Genomic DNA, 18,267 nt, shown 5'->3' with positions numbered 1-18,267 from the left:
ACCCTGATTTTAATGAAATAATACATCTCGAACCCCAAAGGAATGAAATTGCAAACAAAATCACGTGAATATCTGTGACTGTTTGTCCATCGGGGGGCCCTGCAGCCAGTCTAAGTGTGCAGATATGCATGTGAGGCGTGCCTGTCATTTTAATGCTGCACTGTGCTGTGTTTTCACTGTGCTGTGTGGGGTTTTAGCCTGCTGGATGGGATGCCAGGGTGCACTGTTAGTTCCAAAACTGCATGTGTGAAGCTTCTTCCGGACTTACACATACGCGATTTTAACTGGAGGGAAGAAGAGGAGCTTGTAGCTGAAGAATTCTTTTCCTTTAGCTACTGATTAAAAGGAGATTGTTAATTACGTAAGGAAATTGAATGGCCCGTAGCTATGTATGTGTGCAGCCTGTTTGTAATAAAACTCCCTGTGTGATGCAAGCTTCCCGTGGCTCTAAAGGGCGAAATGCAGTCAGCCAGTTTCACTCAAGCACTTACAATCCTGCTTTATTTCACTGGCACGAAGTAAAAAAAAAAAAAAACACTTGCATTTTCACATGTTGTTTCCCTCTGGTGAAGAACCTGTTCAGAACTTCCATGTAAAGTAATTTGTACAAAAGGCACATGCAAAATGTGACTGATTAACTGAAAGTTTGCATGTCTTAGCTACCCTCTTCTGTCCGCTGACCTCATTGCAGCACTCATTAGCATGCCGAGGCTGCAAATGCATATCAATGATTTGGCAATGTGGTCCTGTGAATAAGGTACTGCTGCACAGTCACAGACTCGTGGCACATTCAGCCAACATAGGCATAGCAAGAGGAGTCAACAAGACTAACTCTGACTCCACTGGGTTTGTTATTATCATAGACTCAGATGAGGATGTCATCATCTCTGACTCTCACGAGTATGCCATTTTCACAGACTCTGGTGGGTATGTCATCATCACGGACTCTGATGGAAATGTCATCATCATAGACTCTGATGGGTATGTCATTATCACGGACTCTGGTGGGCATGTCATCATCACAGACTCTGGTGGGCATGTCATCATCACGGACTCTGATGGAAATGTCATCATCATAGACTCTGGTGGGCATGTCATCATCACGGACTCTGATGGAAATGCCATCATCACAGGCTCTGATGGGTATGTCATTATCACGGACTCTGATGGGTATGTCATCATCACGGACTCTGATGGAAATGTCATCATCACAGACTCTGGTGGGCATGTCATCATCACGGACTCTGATGGGTATGTCATCATCACGGACTCTGATGGGTATGTCATCATCACGGACTCTGATGGAAATGTCATCATCATAGACTCTGGTGGGCATGTCATCATCACGGACTCTGATGGAAATGTCATCATCATAGACTCTGGTGGGCATGTCATCATCACAGGCTCTGATGGGTATGTCATCATCACGGACTAAGATGGGTATGTCATCATAACGGACTCTGATAGGTATGTCATCATCACGGACTCTGGTGGGTATGTCATCATCACAGACTCTGGTGGGCATGTCATCATCACGGACTCTGATGGGTATGTCATCATAACGGACTCTGGTGGGTATGTCATCATCACGGACTCTGGTGGAAATGCCATCATCACAGGCTCTGATGGGTATGTCATCATCACGGACTCTGATGGGTATGTCATCATCACGGACTCTGATGGGTATGTCATCATAACGGACTCTGATAGGTATGTCATCATCACGGACTCTGATGGGTATGTCATCATAACGGACTCTGGTGGGTATGTCATCATCACGGACTCTGGTGGAAATGCAATCATCATAGACTCTGATGGGTATGTCATCATAACAGACTAAGATGGGTATGTCATCATAACAGACTCTGATGGGTATGTCATCATCACGGACTCTGATGGGTATGTCATCATCACGGACTCTGATGGGTATGTCATCATCACGGACTCTGATGGGCATGTCATCATCACGGACTCTGATGGGTATGTCATCATCACGGACTCTGATGGGCATGTCATCATCACGGACTCTGATGGGTATGTCATCATCACGGACTCTGGTGGGCATGTCATCAGCAAGTACAGCAGCATAGATCATCTCCTTAGAAATGATGCTCTGTCTTCAATATTCCATTTTCCCATCTGTGGCTATGAGTTGAGTTGCATTTATTCACAAAACACATGCTGGATGGTCTAGTCACCCACAGAAAAACACAAAGGCCACAGAGGATATATTGCTGCTCATTGCTTGTGTTCAATGTTCTTCAGCAAAACGGTACATTAAATGTACTTTTGTTCCCTATTCCCTATGGTAATGACAGCTTTAAGATGGCTCACAGAAAGAGAGACAGGTGTTTCCGCTCAAGGTAGAGGGTCATCAAAACTGTTTATTCAATACACACGCAGTGAGATATAGCTCTCAGTATGATACTGTATGAGTTTGTATCACCCCCAGCCAGAAACCAGATGAAACGATGCCTTAAGGCATTTAAGAACTAGGCACTAAAGAAACTGAAGCTTTGATGTTGTTCATAATTAGTGCCCGTAATTTGCAAATATTACTCAGTCCGTGGCCCGTTGTGATGTGTGTGAGTGTGTGTGTGTGTGGGGGGGGGGGCAGAGATGTGACGAGCGTAAAGTCTGTCTGCTTATGTGTGACCAGATGGGTCATCTTCATGGGGACGATTCCATTTTGTCACAGGAGAGCAGCGGCGTGCTCTACAGAAAATCAATTGGCAATGTGACATTCAGCACCCCCCCCTCCCCCCGTGGGCTATTTCTGTCTTTCACCGAAGCGCATTTCATTTTTGAGGGTGGGGGGAAAATCACTGCTTGGAGGCCATCGTTGGGGGGTGCTTTTATTTCAGGCGGTGTAGGTCCTCCATCTGTTTGTTTTGCTCTTTCCTATGCTGCAAATGACAAATGAAAATTGAGAGACCCCCCCCAGACGAGCCTTTTTACAGACACACACGCACCCACACACACACTCATGCACTCACGCACCCACACACACACTCACGCACCCACACACACACACTCACACACTCACGCACCCACACACACACTCACACACACACGCACCCACACACACACACACGCACCCACACACACACTCACACACTCACGCACCCACACACACACTCACACACTCACGCACCCACACACACACTCACACACTCACGCACCCACACACACACTCACACACTCACGCACCCACACACACACTCACGCACCCACACACACACGGTCACACACACACGCACCCACACTCACACGGTCACACACACACGCACCCACACTCACATGGTTACACACACACACACACACACACAAGTTGGTCTTCCTATTTAAATGGGGACTGTCCATTCATTTCTATGGGAAAAACTCTAATCCCAATCATGACACCCTTAAACCCCTACCCAGCTCTAACCTTAACCATAAATAACCAACCCAAATTTTTACTTTTTTTATTGCATTCACAGAGTTATCCAAATGGGGACTTCAAAAGGTGTCCCCAAAAGTAAGGAAGTTTCAGGTTTTACCACACTTTGGGGACAATTTGGTCCTCAAATGTGATCTATGCAAACCCACACACATGCAGACACACACACACACACACACACACACACACACACACACACACACACACACGCACACACATGTTCTAAGAAACATGCACGGTCACAGATGGGGAACCGCAGAGGGGGAATTGACCCTATAAATATGCACCCCCTTTGCTCTATCCCTCCCCCGCTGCCAGCTGAGCAAATGAAACCCTGCAGAACGTGGCTGCACAATCTTCATGCCAGTTCTTAAGGACACCAGTGGGGGTGACGAGGACGTTTGGAGCAGCTGTCCAGGGCCGTCCGTAGAGTCCTGTGCGTGGTGGGTCGCTGTCTGAGGTGCTGAGCCCCTCTACAGGAGGGGGTAGTGGGGGGGGGGGGGGTTCCTTAGTAGACAACATGCCCCCGCCAATGTGTTTTACTTTGATTGGGCACGCCATGTGCTCCTCAGTCGGAGTTTTTGTGATGCAAAGACCTGGGGGAGAGAGTGGGTGTGATGTGATTATCTGTGGGAGTAATAGGCAGGTAATTAAAGAGGCTGCTCATGGCGATTGATGAAGCCCATGACTACGCTGCAGGCCCTCTTCATGACTCTCGTGCTCCGTTAAGGCTCGGTGGACTTCATCGCGCTGATAACTCATTTATTTTTGGGCCCCCCGAGATTCGGCCTGACGAGGGCTCACTTTGAGAAAGCAAATCAAATCATCTTAAAGGGTCTCAGAGTGACACCAGACCGGTGTGTATGTCTGTGTGTGTTTGTAGGTTCTGTATATAACAAATGTCCCCACAATATGATATAAATCATCATTTTGACCTTGTGGGGACCCTTTTCCTCCCCTCAATCAAAAAATTAAAATTCCAAAAGTCTTATATTTCATTTGGCTACTTATTGGTTAACGTTACGACCGGGTAGGGGTTAAGGGTATCATGACTAGGATTAGAGTTTTCCCCATAGAAATGAATGGTGAGTCCCCACAAAGATATAACTACCTCTGTGTGTGTGGGGGGGGGGGTTTGCATAGATCACATTTGGGACCAAATCTCTCAAAAGTGTGGTACAATCTGAAACTTCCTTACTTTTGGGGACACTTCTTCAGGTCCCCATTTGATAACCTTAATTTTATAAAAATCTGTGAATGCAATCAAAAAAGTAAAAATGCCGAAAGTTTTGCGTTTTGTTTGGTGACATGGGTAAGGTTAGAGAGAGAGAGAGAGAGAGAGAGAGAGAGAGATTTGAGTGTTTGAGAGGGCTTAAGAAAATGTAAGAGAAATGCTGGGTGTTTGATGTGTGTGTGGGGGGGGGATATGACCCAGGCAGCCAATCGCAGCACCAGCTTTAGCTACTCAAAAGCCTTTACGTAACTGGGATGTGGTGTGCGGCTCAGCAGGGTTGTAAGCTGTGTCTGCAGTCAGAAAGTTGTTGGTTTGAATCCCAGGGATAGCAGACTGAGTCCCCTTTTGGGCTCCTGAACAAGGCATGTAATTGCTTCAGGGACCATCTGACCCTGCTTTCATGAAAACATTTACACTGTTTCAGATAAATGCACCTGCTAGAATAAATAAAATGCAAAATGCCTTCATCTGTTAAATGCTAACTCCTCCTCAGGTAGCCCTCATCCCTCCTTCCAGGCTCTGAGATGCTCGTTGATCTTTTGCTGGCCATAGCTTTGGGTCGATTCTGGAGGGTCAGGGGTGTAAAGTGTGGTACATCCAGCAGCCTTTAGGTCTATCTCAGTCGTTCACAGACAGACAGACAGACAGACAGACAGGCAGGCAGGCAGGCAGACAGGCAGGCAGGCAGGCAGGCAGACAGACAGACAGGCAGGCAGGCAGGCAGACAGACAGGCAGACAGACAGGCACCCACAGAGGCACAGCCCAAATGAAGTCAGGAGTCTCTAATTCATTCAAACAGCATGTTCCGGAATTAGTACGACTGGAACACCTGGAGGAAACCCACTTAAACACAGGACAAAAACTCAAACTCTGCACAGAGAGCTTCCGGAAGGGGTACATTTTTAGACTGCATTCCTTAAAAACTTGGCCATTAAATAATAAGATGTAATAATATTCCTGTATTTTTTAAATACAGACTCAGCCATTTGCCCCTCTGGATATTTGGTCGCCCGTTAAATGATTCCTAGCCAAGCACGGTCTCCCAGGCAGCTGGATGCACGTTTGATGGAAGTTTTCTTCTGTCAGACTCAGCCGGTCATTAGGGTGGCACTGTGTTGTCCTTCTCCGGCGGACCGTTTGGCACATAGCACTTTTGGGAAGGCACGGTAATAACCTCACAAAGTCAAACTCAAAACAAGCCATTAGCAGTACTGAGGGCTGCCATGTCGTGACTCCGGAGATGTCTAACTCGAACAAATGGCACGTAATGAGATAAATTAGTATCGGACGACACTCTTGTGTCCTTCTGCTGCTGTTTTTTTCCGCCTTGCGCTCTTTGTCTATAAAGAAGGTCGAACATATATATGCCTCCTGTCTATTGTTAACTTGCCCTACTGGGTATATGCGATCCTTCACAGAAATGCCCCTATTTCTCTAACAGAGTGGCTTTCAAAGTGTCATTCCTGCATTAAAAGGAACAGAAGTTTTGGGAGCAGGGAACTGTAGAGGTTGTTTGTTATTAGGTTGACTGTCAACTTAATACTTAATCTTGAAAAAAATCCCTAACATCATTATCATGTATGTTTGTACAGTCCCCGTTTAACTGTAACCTTTGGCTCATACTTTATTGCCCTCTTTGTTACTGCAGACCTCCTAGCTGTTCCTAAGCACCCCTACGCCGCTATGGAAAACTGGGGACTCAGTGTCTTTGTGGAGCAGAAGATCCTTCTGGACCCCGAGGTGTCCTCGTTCTCCTACCTGATGGAGCTGACTATGGTGGTGGTCCACGAAATCTGTCATCAGGTAGGGATGCATCATATTTCTCCCTTTCTCAATTTTGCATGTTCGTTTGGGATCCTGCATTAATATCCAATGCTAGACAGCATTTAACCACCGTATGGGAGATTAGTATGAGAGATAAGTATGGGAGATAGCACTTGATGTTTGCTCTGCGTTACTCAAGGCTTCCAGCATTAGCTCTGAAGTTACTCCACATTTTTTCTTCCTTCTGCTTAAGGCCGTCACTTTGGACTGAATATTGGGGTGGTTGAGGCCCCCACCTACTCACCATGACAGTATGATTAGTTGGGGAGGTTATATTGGCCCGTTTTGATTACTGGGGGTGGGGGGGGGGGGGTAATAACCCCCCGTAATTTACACTCTTGCTTCTGTTGATCAGTGACTGATGCATCTTTTGAACTCATCTTACTTCCCCAGCTCGAGCGTTCCTCTCTGTTTAGAATGCCTTTGGAGCTGTTCCATGGACAGGAAGGTGCTCTTGTAATGGCCTCTTGACGGAGTGGGGGGGGGGGGGGGGGGGCGTCTCTGACAGCTTAAGCCGATGGATTTGTTTTTCTTTGGCGGCCGGTGTAGAAATGAGTGGGTTTCATCTCCTGTGCGGGGAAGAGATGGGAAGCGTAATGCCGGTAATGGCAAACGCTTGAGGAAAAGAGGGCCAGACAACGCAGCGCTTCTGAGATCTTCCTTTCACCATCTCCTGAGTTAATGTCTATTTTTATCCACCCCCTTGTGTAAAGTAACCTACTTCTGGCACCTGCTGTTTTTTTTTTCCAATATAGATCATTACCAATGGATCAAATACATCCACCAAGGCTGGTATTTTTAGTATGAATGCGCTTAAAAATTGTGATTAGCTGGCGAATCTACCTGACTGTTTGAAATACATGTTTTGACCGTTCTTGCTTTGTAGCGACTTATTATAAGCCACAAACCTGATGACGACCATCACCCCTTTAAGAACGGAATGCCGGAAGCTTCCGTGGCTGATCATGGGCTTCTCAGGGGACAAGTGTTTTCACTGACAGGGGAGGGAGGGACGGCCGACCAGACAGCCAGCTGTCATGTTAATGAGCAGAAATTACAGCTTTTCTTATTTATTGACAAGCAGCCTTTCCTAATGTGACTAGCGCAGGGTCTTGGTGCCAGGCGTCTACATTGGGAGACACTCCCCACCTGGGTCTCCCATGCTGACTGCCGCAGACTGATCCGCTTTAAAGCAGGACACTGCAAGATGGCTCTCAGGGTGGCTTTCCTGATGAACTTGACTGCGCTTGTTGAGGGGCTGCTGCCTGAGACCTTCTCTGATGGATACATGGTGTAACTGAACGTAATGCATAGTCAATGTTTTTAAAAGCTTAAGCTGCCCTGTTTTAAAGGATTACAGTTAGGTATGTTAGGTAATGTTGGCCACCCCTCATTTGTGAATTTATTATGTTCTTATGGATGATGGATGGATGTGCGGATGGATGGATGGAGGGATGGATGGATGTGTGGATGGATGGAGGGAGGGAGTATCCTTGAGCTGGACCCCATGTTGTAATCTCTCCGGAGAGGGATGTTGAGGTGTGGGGTGTGGTGGATAGCCAGCTTCTTCCTGTCCTCCATTGCCTCTGCTTCTGCTCCCTCGCTCAGCCGCCAGACACAACCCCCCCCCCCCCCGCCATCTGCAACCTAACTTCCCCCCTCCCACTCCCACACACAGACTCCCAGGGGATCTTGGTTTTATCAAGTTCGACGTGTCCCTGGGTTGACAAGAGAGGGGCTTGCATTTCACTTCTCTAACCAATCAATGTCTTCATCGTGTGACATCACCTTATTGGTCCATTTTCTTCCTATTTTCAAGCACAAGGCTTCCAGCCTTCCAGTACATGGCTTTAGCAGGTTAAGGTTTGGTGTTTGGGATCAGAAGGTTGCTGGTTCAAGCCCTTTTATTATTATTGTTTATTGCTATTATCATCAGCATGAAGACACACTCCTGCATAGCTCCGCACAGTCTTTGTATGTAAGCATCTTCCTATGTTGTGTCCATGTTTATATATGACATACTCCTTAACAAAAGGCAGACACAATAAAACAGGTACTTCAGAAATCTGTGAACCTTGACATTTAACAGAAAACGCTGATGTTAAAAAAGGCAGTGTTGTCATACAATGAAGACGTTGATTAGTGCCACACTACCACAGTCCATAAAGTCTCGCAGCATTTCTAGGACTCTTGCTGACCTTCACATGTTCTCATGTCCTTTTGGGCTTACATGCCAGAGCCACGTTTATCCAGGTAGCATTTCACCGTGACATCATGTCTGCTGGGTTCAGAGCCCCCGTTGTATTCGTCACCCCATATTGGAGGATTCCTCCCGTGTTCAGCTTATGTGACTATTTCCCAAAGAATATCTCCAGGATAATTCCCTGAACTGCGTGAGATCCTACATATGTCGCTTATGATAGATCAAAGCTCTCGTGAGTGGGAATTTTCTGCATTTTCATCCAAGAGGAGGCTCTCGGCAGAATCACACCTAAATTTATTATAATTTTTTTAAAGGACGGTCTGCTGTCTGAGGATTATTTTATTTATGTTACTGAAAGCTACAGAAATGTTGGAATCAAGAAGTAACGCTTTAGATGTCAGTTATTAATTTATTAAACGCAGGCCTGATTTGCCTCATTTTATGTTTCTTTTTTTAATTTAAAATATATCTTCTACTCCTTGTGTGTCCTGTGGCATATATTGTATTGCACTACCCTGCAGGACACCACACTACACTGCTATACCATACCACACTGCTATACCATACCACACTGCTATACCATACCACACTGCTATACCATACTACACTACTATACCACACTGCTATACCATACTACACTGCTATACCATACTACACTGCTATACCATACTACACTCATAGATCACAGGCTTAATGTTGTGCAGTTTGGGGTTGGGCCTTTTTTTTGCCCAAGGAATGTATACTACACTATGCTGTGCTATGCTGTACTATACTATATCAGCCTTCAATCGGTCTATGACAGTATATGGGACCACAGGGTTGACAAAGTGCATTACAGACATTTTAAAAGAAGAAAAAGAAAGAAATTAAAATAAGGATACAATAACAAAGAGCAAAATTTAAAATAGAATAATAAAAAAGAATAAATAATAATAAAATGCCACTAAAAACACAGGACTTTAACTACCCATGTTCTCAGTAGGGGACTCTAGCCCCTACCTCACAGGTATATACTGTACTTTACTACACTATACTATACTATGTTACACCACACTATATTATACTATACTATGCTCTGCTACACTAAGTTACATCACTCCACACCATACCATACAGTACCATACAATGGCATGCGATGCTGTGCTATGCCATACTATGCTATCCATCCCATCTTATGCATATTAATCTCAGGGTGTCAAATGAAGCGCTGGGGGAGGAGGGGGTGCTGGCTAGGCTTGGGAATGAGTGTCAGGGAGCTTCTGTCAGTTTGCTATACTATACTATACTATACTATACTATGTCCATTGTCCCACTTTGCCCTTTCAGCTGGCCTCCCGCCCTTGTGTCACCCTGATAACACATGAGCCCCATTTCCCGGGGCTCTTCTAGTGCTTCCATAGCTCCCTTTTAAAGGTTCATCAAGCTGTTAAATGCACAGCTAATGAGCAGGTGCCTTTACTCAGCCTTGACGAAACCCCCTTTACGATTCTGCCATTAATGCGATAATGTGTGATCAGGCCTTTTGCAAAGTGCCAGGTTTGATATTCAGTGTTGTACTGGAGCGAATGTTAGAAGGAGACCGGCCGAATGTTGGCCAGTCGTGTCGAGTCTGAATAGTTGTGCTAAAGAGCCCTAATGGGATTCCTGTGCCGGCTACCTTTTGAGATCATAGCCACGTGAGATTGAAATGGAGACCAGCAAAGGGAGCTGCCTTCAGCTTCAGTTCCGTGAAACATTCTTTGGGCCAATAACGGATACTTCCATTAATATTGTAAAAAGAAAATAAATCAAACCCCATTCAGCCAGTGTTAGTTTTCTGTTTGTGCATTAATCACCATGCTATTGGGAAATGGGTTATAGTAAGTTAATCATTCTTGTGGGGTACCTGGGATAGAATGCAATGGAGGGAGATTGGCTTACTGGTTTTCGCAACTAGCAGCATGTGACGTCAATATTTCAAGCGGAAACTAAGGTGATCATGAGGGAAAAGGGTCCGGTGACCCGTGGCATGTCGGCTTATTTGTTTAAAGTGAAAGATGCCCACACATTGCCCTTTCTCTGGCATGCTTAGATGAGTGCCCTCCAAAAGCCATCTCAAAAAGGCGGCGTGGGGTGGAGGGGGTGTGGGCGTCTCCAGCCCCCCAATTATCTTCTCAGGCGCTGAGGCTGCGTAGGCAGATAATGGCACCTCTGCTGCGATCGGGGGCCTGGCTCCGGCAGGGGGGGGGGGGTCCACACCACTCATCAGCAGGGCAGTAATTAATCCTGCACTTTGGTTCTGACGCAGCAGGTGCCTGCTCAGCCTGGCCGGACCTGCTCCCCCCCCCAGCTCTCATACCTTGAAGACTGCACTATGGATGCATTACTTTACTGCCAATGTCATCTGCAATGCAAAACAAAGGTGCCATTTTCCTGTTAATGCCTTAAATGCTTAGAATATGGTAATAAGATGGACAAAATCAATTTAGTTTGATATTTGCAACACCCGTGACTGGATTGTTTACAACTTCAGTACTGTGTTTTCCAGCCTTGCCAATTTATAAGTAAAAGTATTCCGGAGAGACTTATAATTAAGGGAAATTTTTGAAATACATGTACTGGTTTATATTCATCGTTCTGTCTGTAGTCAAAATAGTCCAAAAATCAGCAGCAATCAGCAAAAAGGCTCCATCACTTCTGACAGTGTCAGACTCGCCGCCTTTGTCGGAAATTAATTGGAACTGTTTTGCGTTATGCAACCTGTCTGCCGTTTAATTAGCATCCCCCTGATTAATCAGATGCTCTCAATTGTTAAGGGTGTCTCATGATCATTGCCAAAGCAGAGCGTGGGCGTTTACTGACACCCCACCTGGGTGTAGCAGCACCATCGGGGGGAGCCTCTCGCAGACACCGTGCTGGCAGTGATGGTATCGGGGCTAACAGAGCAGCGGCGTCTTGCGAGGTACGCGGGACGTCGGGATCAGTTCAAAGCGGGCGGATCAAAGCCGGGCCGTTTTCCTGCAGCTTTCGTGAAGAGACCTCACTCTGATTACCAAACCCGGTGCGCAGACGTTGCCGCATGATTCCTATTTTATGGATTCATCATTTATTTATTTATTTGTTTTGTTCCCCAGCCAAGAACATTTTATTACAGTACTATGTGCTTTTTATCCTGGAGCCTATTTCAGGCAGCGCAGGGCACAAGGGTTTGGGCACATTCTGGATGGGATACTAGTCCATCCTAATCAAATTTGTATTAACAGATTGAATAAAATATTTACCTCATGCCTATTGATTGTCTGTCTGCAATGAGTAGTTGATAACCATTAACTACCTTATTGATAGCTCAGTACTGCTAAATGGAGAGTCCAGTCTGAGAACGGCGGGATGTGGACGGAAGTGAGTGTGCGAGAGTGGGGGCGAGCGCAAGCGAGGCCCAGAGAAAGTGATGCTGAGACAGTGGGGGGGGGGGGGGGGGAGTGAAAGTTCGAGGGCAAGAGAGGAAGAGAGTGGCAGAACTGACAGAAGCTCCCTGACACTCATTCCCATCTGAAAGAGAAGGGTGTGATGGAAATTAGGGCTGTCACAATTAGTCGACATAGTCAATGACGTCGATGTGGAAAATGCGTGGATATCAATATTTCAGAATGACGCATCATTTAAAAATTTTTTATAAAATTATCGTTATGATTTCTAAAACACTTCAGTTCACTAAAACAAGTGTTTTCCTTTAAAATCACTATGTAATTATGAGAGTAGTTCAAATTATCACAAAAGAAAAAGGTGGTTCTACACTGTGCACAGTGTAATGGCGTATACCACGGCAGTACACCTGAAGAGAAAATGCACCTGAACACCGGAAGAGAAAACACCTAAACACCGGATGAGAAAACGCACCTGAACACCGGAAGAGAAAACACACCTGAACACCTGAAGAGAAAACACACCTGAACACCTGAAGAGAAAGCGCACCTGAACACCGGAAGAGAAAACGCACCTGAACACCGGAAGAGAAAACGCGCCTGAACACCGGAAGAGAAAGCATACCTGAACACCGGAAGAGAAAGCACACAGGCGCTATTCTAGACCAGCAAATCACCGTGTTGTCTGTTCATGTTCATTACATTACCATTACTACGGAGAGCTTTTTAATATCTTTTGTTCTTGTAGCTACTAAAACACTCATTATTAAAGCCATAAAGTTGTCTGCCTGCTACATTAGAATCTCCACTGAATAAGTGTTTGTGAAAATGTTTATGCTAAAATCTGGGCTTATTCTACGTTGTGCTTTCATGTGCATTGGACTCGTTGGGACCAGTGTCCTTATTGTAAACTAAAACTGAAACGAAAACGTACATTAAATAAAACAAAATAATTTGTGAATTGAAATAAAAATGAAAAGCATATTTACAAAAAAACGTGTTGGGCTTTAATCCGCAAAAGTACCCGCCACACCATCAAAATATTTTTTACCTTGTTTAACCACAGTATCTCCTCGTTTAAAAGATGTTGTGTCTGCTGACCCTTCCTTCATCGCAACGTCAGTGCTTATCGCTTATATGTCGCATGTGGCGTGGTCTGTTAAGCAAAATTATTACGCATGAGGATACGCCAAATTTATAAAGATTAATCATTTTTGGGTATCACAAAATGCATCTCATTAATATTGTTATGCACAGGTCTACTACTAATCTGCTTATTGAATTGTGGCTGAAAGTAATGTTCATATAGTGCCGAATAGCCCGTGTACATTATCTAAAGCCCAGTAACGGCATGCAGTTTGTTGTCATCAAATGAAATTAACCTACATTAAACCGTCAAGTTAATTTTCTGGTGGAAAATTAATAGTTTAGATTAATCGACCCATCGAAACAATAGTCGATAGATTGCTCAATAGAAAAATAGTTGTTAGTAGCAACCCTAATGGAATAGAGAAAGTGAGAGACAGTGAGGCTGAGAGGGAATGAGTGAGCGTGAGGGACCGAGGAAGAGAGGGAAAGAATGAGGTTGAGAGAGACAGTGAGTGTGAGAGAGCAGGCAAGGGTAAGAGAGAGCTCTGACGCCATGCTCATCCTTACTTTTTGAATCTCATATTTTCATGGCCTGTTGGCCCCTTTCTTAAATCCAAAAGGGTCTGCATGTGTTCCTCTAGAGTACTACTGAAGTTCCCCACACCATCCTATGTCTACGGTAATCTAAAGCCCCAATAGAAACCCGATGTCTGTGGTAATCTAAAGCCCCAACAGAAACCCGATGTCTGTGATAATCTAAAGCCCCAACAGAAACCCGATGTCTGTGTTAATCTAAAGCCCCAACAGAAACCCGATGTCTGTGTTAATCTAAAGCCCCAATACAGTATAAATCTGATGTCTGTGTTAATCTAAAGCCCCAACATAAACCCGATGTCTGTGATAATCTAAAGCCCCAACAGAAACCCGATGTCTGTGGTAATCTAAAGCCCCAACAGAAACCCGATGTCTGTGGTAATCTAAAGCCCCAACAGAAACCCGATGTCTGTGGTAATCTAAAGCCCCAACAGAAACCCGATGTCTGTGGTAATCTAAAGCCCCAGTAGAAACCCGATGTCTGTGGTAATCTAAAGTCCAATAGAAACCCGATGTCTGTGGTAATCTAAAGCCCCAACAGAAACCCGATGTCTGTGGTAATCTAAAGCCCCAACAGAAACCTGATGTCTGTGGTAATCTAAAGCCCCAATACAGTATAAATCTGATGTCTGTGTTAATCTAAAGCCCCAATATAAACCCGATGTCTGTGGTAATCTAAAGCCCCAATAGAAACCCGATGTCTGTGGTAATCTAAAACTTCAAAGAGAAACCCGATGTCTGTGGTAATCTAAAGCCCCAATACAGTATAAATCTGATGTCTGTGTTAATCTAAAGCCCCAACAGAAACCCGATGTCTGTGTTAATCTAAAGCCCCAACAGAAACCCGATGTCTGTGGTAATCTAAAGCCCCAACAGAAACCCGATGTCTGTGGTAATCTAAAGCCCCAGTAGAAACCCGATGTCTGTGGTAATCTAAAGTCCAATAGAAACCCGATGTCTGTGGTAATCTAAAGCCCCAACAGAAACCCGATGTCTGTGGTAATCTAAAGCCCCAACAGAAACCTGATGTCTGTGGTAATCTAAAGCCCCAATACAGTATAAATCTGATGTCTGTGTTAATCTAAAGCCCCAATAGAAACCCGATGTCTGTGGTAATCTAAAGCCCCAATAGAAACCCGATGTCTGTGGTAATCTAAAACTCCAAAGAGAAACCCAATGTCTGTGGTAATCTAAAGCCCCAATACAGTATAAATCTGATGTCTGTGTTAATCTAAAGCCCCAACAGAAACCCGATGTCTGTGGTAATCTAAAGCCAGAACAGAAACCAGTGGATGTTGGAGTTCTGTGAGCCCACGGGCTTCTCTGGGACCCCCTGTCCTGCTATACCTGGGCATAAATGCTAATGAAGTGTTTTTGAAAGCGGATCCTCTTTACATGTGTGCGACTTTAAGTTCAGAGGTCCTGCCCAATCTCTGATGAGCACTGATGAGCATTTAATTGTACAGAGACTGACAGGGAATTGATACCTTACTGAGATCCACTCCCCTCCTCGCTGAACTGGGAGGAAGCATTAACATGTGTTAATTCTAAACGCCTGTGACAATGTCAGATAGTAACATGAATACATTGTTTATCGTGTTCTCTAAAAAGGAATTTGTGGCAACGCATGAAATCCTTCATCGCAAAAGGATCTCAACAAAATGGATGGCAAGCTGTGTAATACAGGAAGGACCCCTTTCTTCACTTGCCTTATCTGTACATTCAGATGCTGATTGTGCTTCAAGATAACTGCTAGTATCAAAGACTGGCTCACTATCTTGCAGCATTCATGAAGAAAAAGTACAAAGTCGATACCAAGGGTCTTAATACTCATTTTTATTTCATTTTATGTTGTGAGTGAGAATAATATTGTTGCCCTTAGACCCAAATAAAGCTGATCTTCTGTATAAATGAAAGTGCTGTCCTTGAATACTAATGGTTGTGATGTGAATGGGTGAACACAGTCTAGCTGGGGTTAGATCATCAGAGGTTGCAGTAAAACTCTTTATGTTGTTCCCCTGCAGTGGTTTGGCGACCTCGTGACCCCTGTTTGGTGGGAGGACGTCTGGCTGAAGGAGGGCTTCGCTCACTTCTTTGAGTATGTGGGCACTGACTTCCTTTTCCCCAAGTGGAACATGGTAAGGTTGCATCCCGCAGCTGCTAGCTTCAGATGTTCTGCGGAGCTCATTTGTAGTATAGTGTAAATGCTAATCTGTTATGACTCATGTCATTCAATTTCTCTGTTTCCCTCTTGCTAATCACAATTAAGCCTCGTAATTATCACTCTTCTCAACGCCACCCGTGACAAATAGTGCCCAGTCGTTGAACTGTTTGCAGAGCTGGGCGGGACCCTCATTTCCCATGTAGATTTCTGCTCCCCAACTCAACAGAGAGTAACAGCTGGCAGTCCGATTGCTCATCAGATGTGTCAAGACCTTATTCTTTGGTGATCTGCTGGGCGTGGGTGGGATTTTGCATTGCAAATCGTTGTGCTCCATTGGTGAGACAACGCCAACTCATGTACTAAGGCCTATGGCAAAATCCAAGAGAACTACACTTCATCCATATGTTACAGCCATATGACTGGTGTACTGGTTGTGCCCTGTCTGCAACCTGCCACGTATCCTGGTGTCCCATTGATGTCCGTCTCACCTCCTGCCTTGTCTCTTCGTGTCATGTCGGCTCCTGCCTCGACTCCTACCTCATCTCCTGTTATCCCGTCAATGCCTGCCTTGTCTCCTGTCATCACCCTGACGCCCTCCTTGCAGGAGAGGCACCATGGCGCCCTCTTTCTCCTGCCCTGGAGTGCTCTCACCACTTTTCGATGCAGCTATCCTCTCGGGGAACTGCTCCAGCCCTGCTTCACATCCCAGGTTCACTGCCCAGCTCCTGAGGGTCTGGAAGACTTCCTGTTCCATCTTCACTCCAGTCCCACCTTAGTCCCTCTCCCGCTACTGTTGTTGCCCTTCTAATTTGCCCTGTTCTGTTCTGTCTTCCCTGTCTCTGCTGCTCCTCAGTCTCCTTTGATGTCTGGTGTTTGTCCGGTTGGGTCCGGTGTCCCATCCTGTGTTTGGTCTGTTTCATCAGTGTGCCTCTGTTCAGTGTTGCTCTTGCCTGTTGTCCTCTTAGTCCCTGGTCCCGCCCCTGCCTGTCCCATGTACCCTGTTGCTCCTGCCATGCCTTGTTCTGTCGGGTGCCTTGTCTATCCCTGGCTTGGTGGTGATGGTGGTGCTGCTGCGGGGGGGTTCTGTCACGTCCTGACCATCTTTTCTGCCTGATCCTCCTGTCTCCTGACTAACAGGCCTGATGAGCCACATCTGTTGCTTTTTAGCATTTGTATATAAGTACCTCTTTGTCTCGTCATCTCCAGTCCGTTATTAACATCTGGCTTCCTGTTGCCTGTGCCAGTCCCAATCTTATCGTTTTTGATTCCTCACAGTTCTGTTTGTTTCCCCGTCTTGTTTAGTTTGTATTTAATAACGCCCCTTCCATTCTCCCAATGTCTGCTTTCAAGCGTGTCAGTTTCGAGGCACAACACCTGTATGGAACGTTTAATCTGGTTTGTTCCTGTGGAACATATAGCTTTAAATTGAAGGGACTTTTTGCTCAACAGCCTGCTCATAGTTCTTTTCCTTTAATGCTCTGGTCTTAATCCTTGGGGTGGCACATTGTCAGATGGTTCATTTATATCTATTTTGCCCCGACACTGACATCAGCTCGGATTTCGCAGCCCTTCAGAGGCTCTTCTCCACACGTCATAAAGCAGTGATAAGTATCAGCCATGTCCCTGTCACAGAGTTGTTCTCTCTCCCTTTGAAGAGATATAGTCAATAAGAGGATTGGACTAGTCCTGTCAGGCTGCCTCCGGCTGGCCCTGGAGGTCTGGAATGGCTGCTGGAGTCCACTTTTCTCAGAGCGGGGCAGAGCTACAGCAGACTTGTCTGTGAGGACGCCCCCTGCTGGATGTTCCTACAAGACACGGTGGGGTCTGAACAGACAGGAGCTTCATCAGACCACATGAGTACTCCGAGTCCCTCCTTTCTTTTGTAATCATGACAGGGCCTTGGAGGGACAACTGCGTTGGACCCTTTCATGTTGCTGCCCATGAAGATGAAGATGAGAGCTCTTACTGGTTTTTGTTGAGATGCTAATCTGGTCCACCAGTGCTCCCCCCACTTGAAATGGCAGCAGCACGTAAAAGGGGATCCATTAGGCTTTAATGTAAACCTGCTCGCATTACAGCAAAGCACTTTGGGTTTTTTAATGGAAAGCAGGGGAGTCAAGGTGCAGGAGCAACAACGAGCAGGACCGCTGAAAGAGGACAAGCAAGCGGCCGGCAGAAATGGAAAATCGTACAGGAAACCAATTAGGCTCTACATCTCCGGCATTCCGAGTCCTTGGCATTCTTCGGCTACTGGATGCGATCCACGATCATATCGCGTCAAGCTTGCTTTGGGATCCGGCCTCAGTGAATTAGCAGCG

At 45.7% G+C, this 18,267-nt stretch overlaps 1 protein-coding gene across 1 annotated transcript in view; it reads left to right on the top strand.

Moving 5' to 3' along the window:
- The window catches only part of LOC125706401 (thyrotropin-releasing hormone-degrading ectoenzyme-like), a 104,128-nt gene that overhangs the window by 39,632 nt on the left and 46,229 nt on the right, over positions 1 to 18,267 (top strand). Inside the window, exons 4-5 of the mRNA XM_048973124.1 lie at positions 6,323 to 6,477; positions 15,810 to 15,923. Of these exons, the coding sequence (XP_048829081.1) occupies positions 6,323 to 6,477; positions 15,810 to 15,923 (269 nt within the window). The remainder of the gene's footprint in view (positions 1 to 6,322; positions 6,478 to 15,809; positions 15,924 to 18,267) is intronic.

The sequence above is a fragment of the Brienomyrus brachyistius genome, chromosome 1, assembly GCF_023856365.1.
Source record: "Brienomyrus brachyistius isolate T26 chromosome 1, BBRACH_0.4, whole genome shotgun sequence".
Classification (NCBI taxonomy): domain Eukaryota; kingdom Metazoa; phylum Chordata; class Actinopteri; order Osteoglossiformes; family Mormyridae; genus Brienomyrus; species Brienomyrus brachyistius.
The sequence above is the reverse complement of the archived record's forward strand: the minus strand, read 5'-3'. Positions and strand labels throughout refer to the sequence as shown.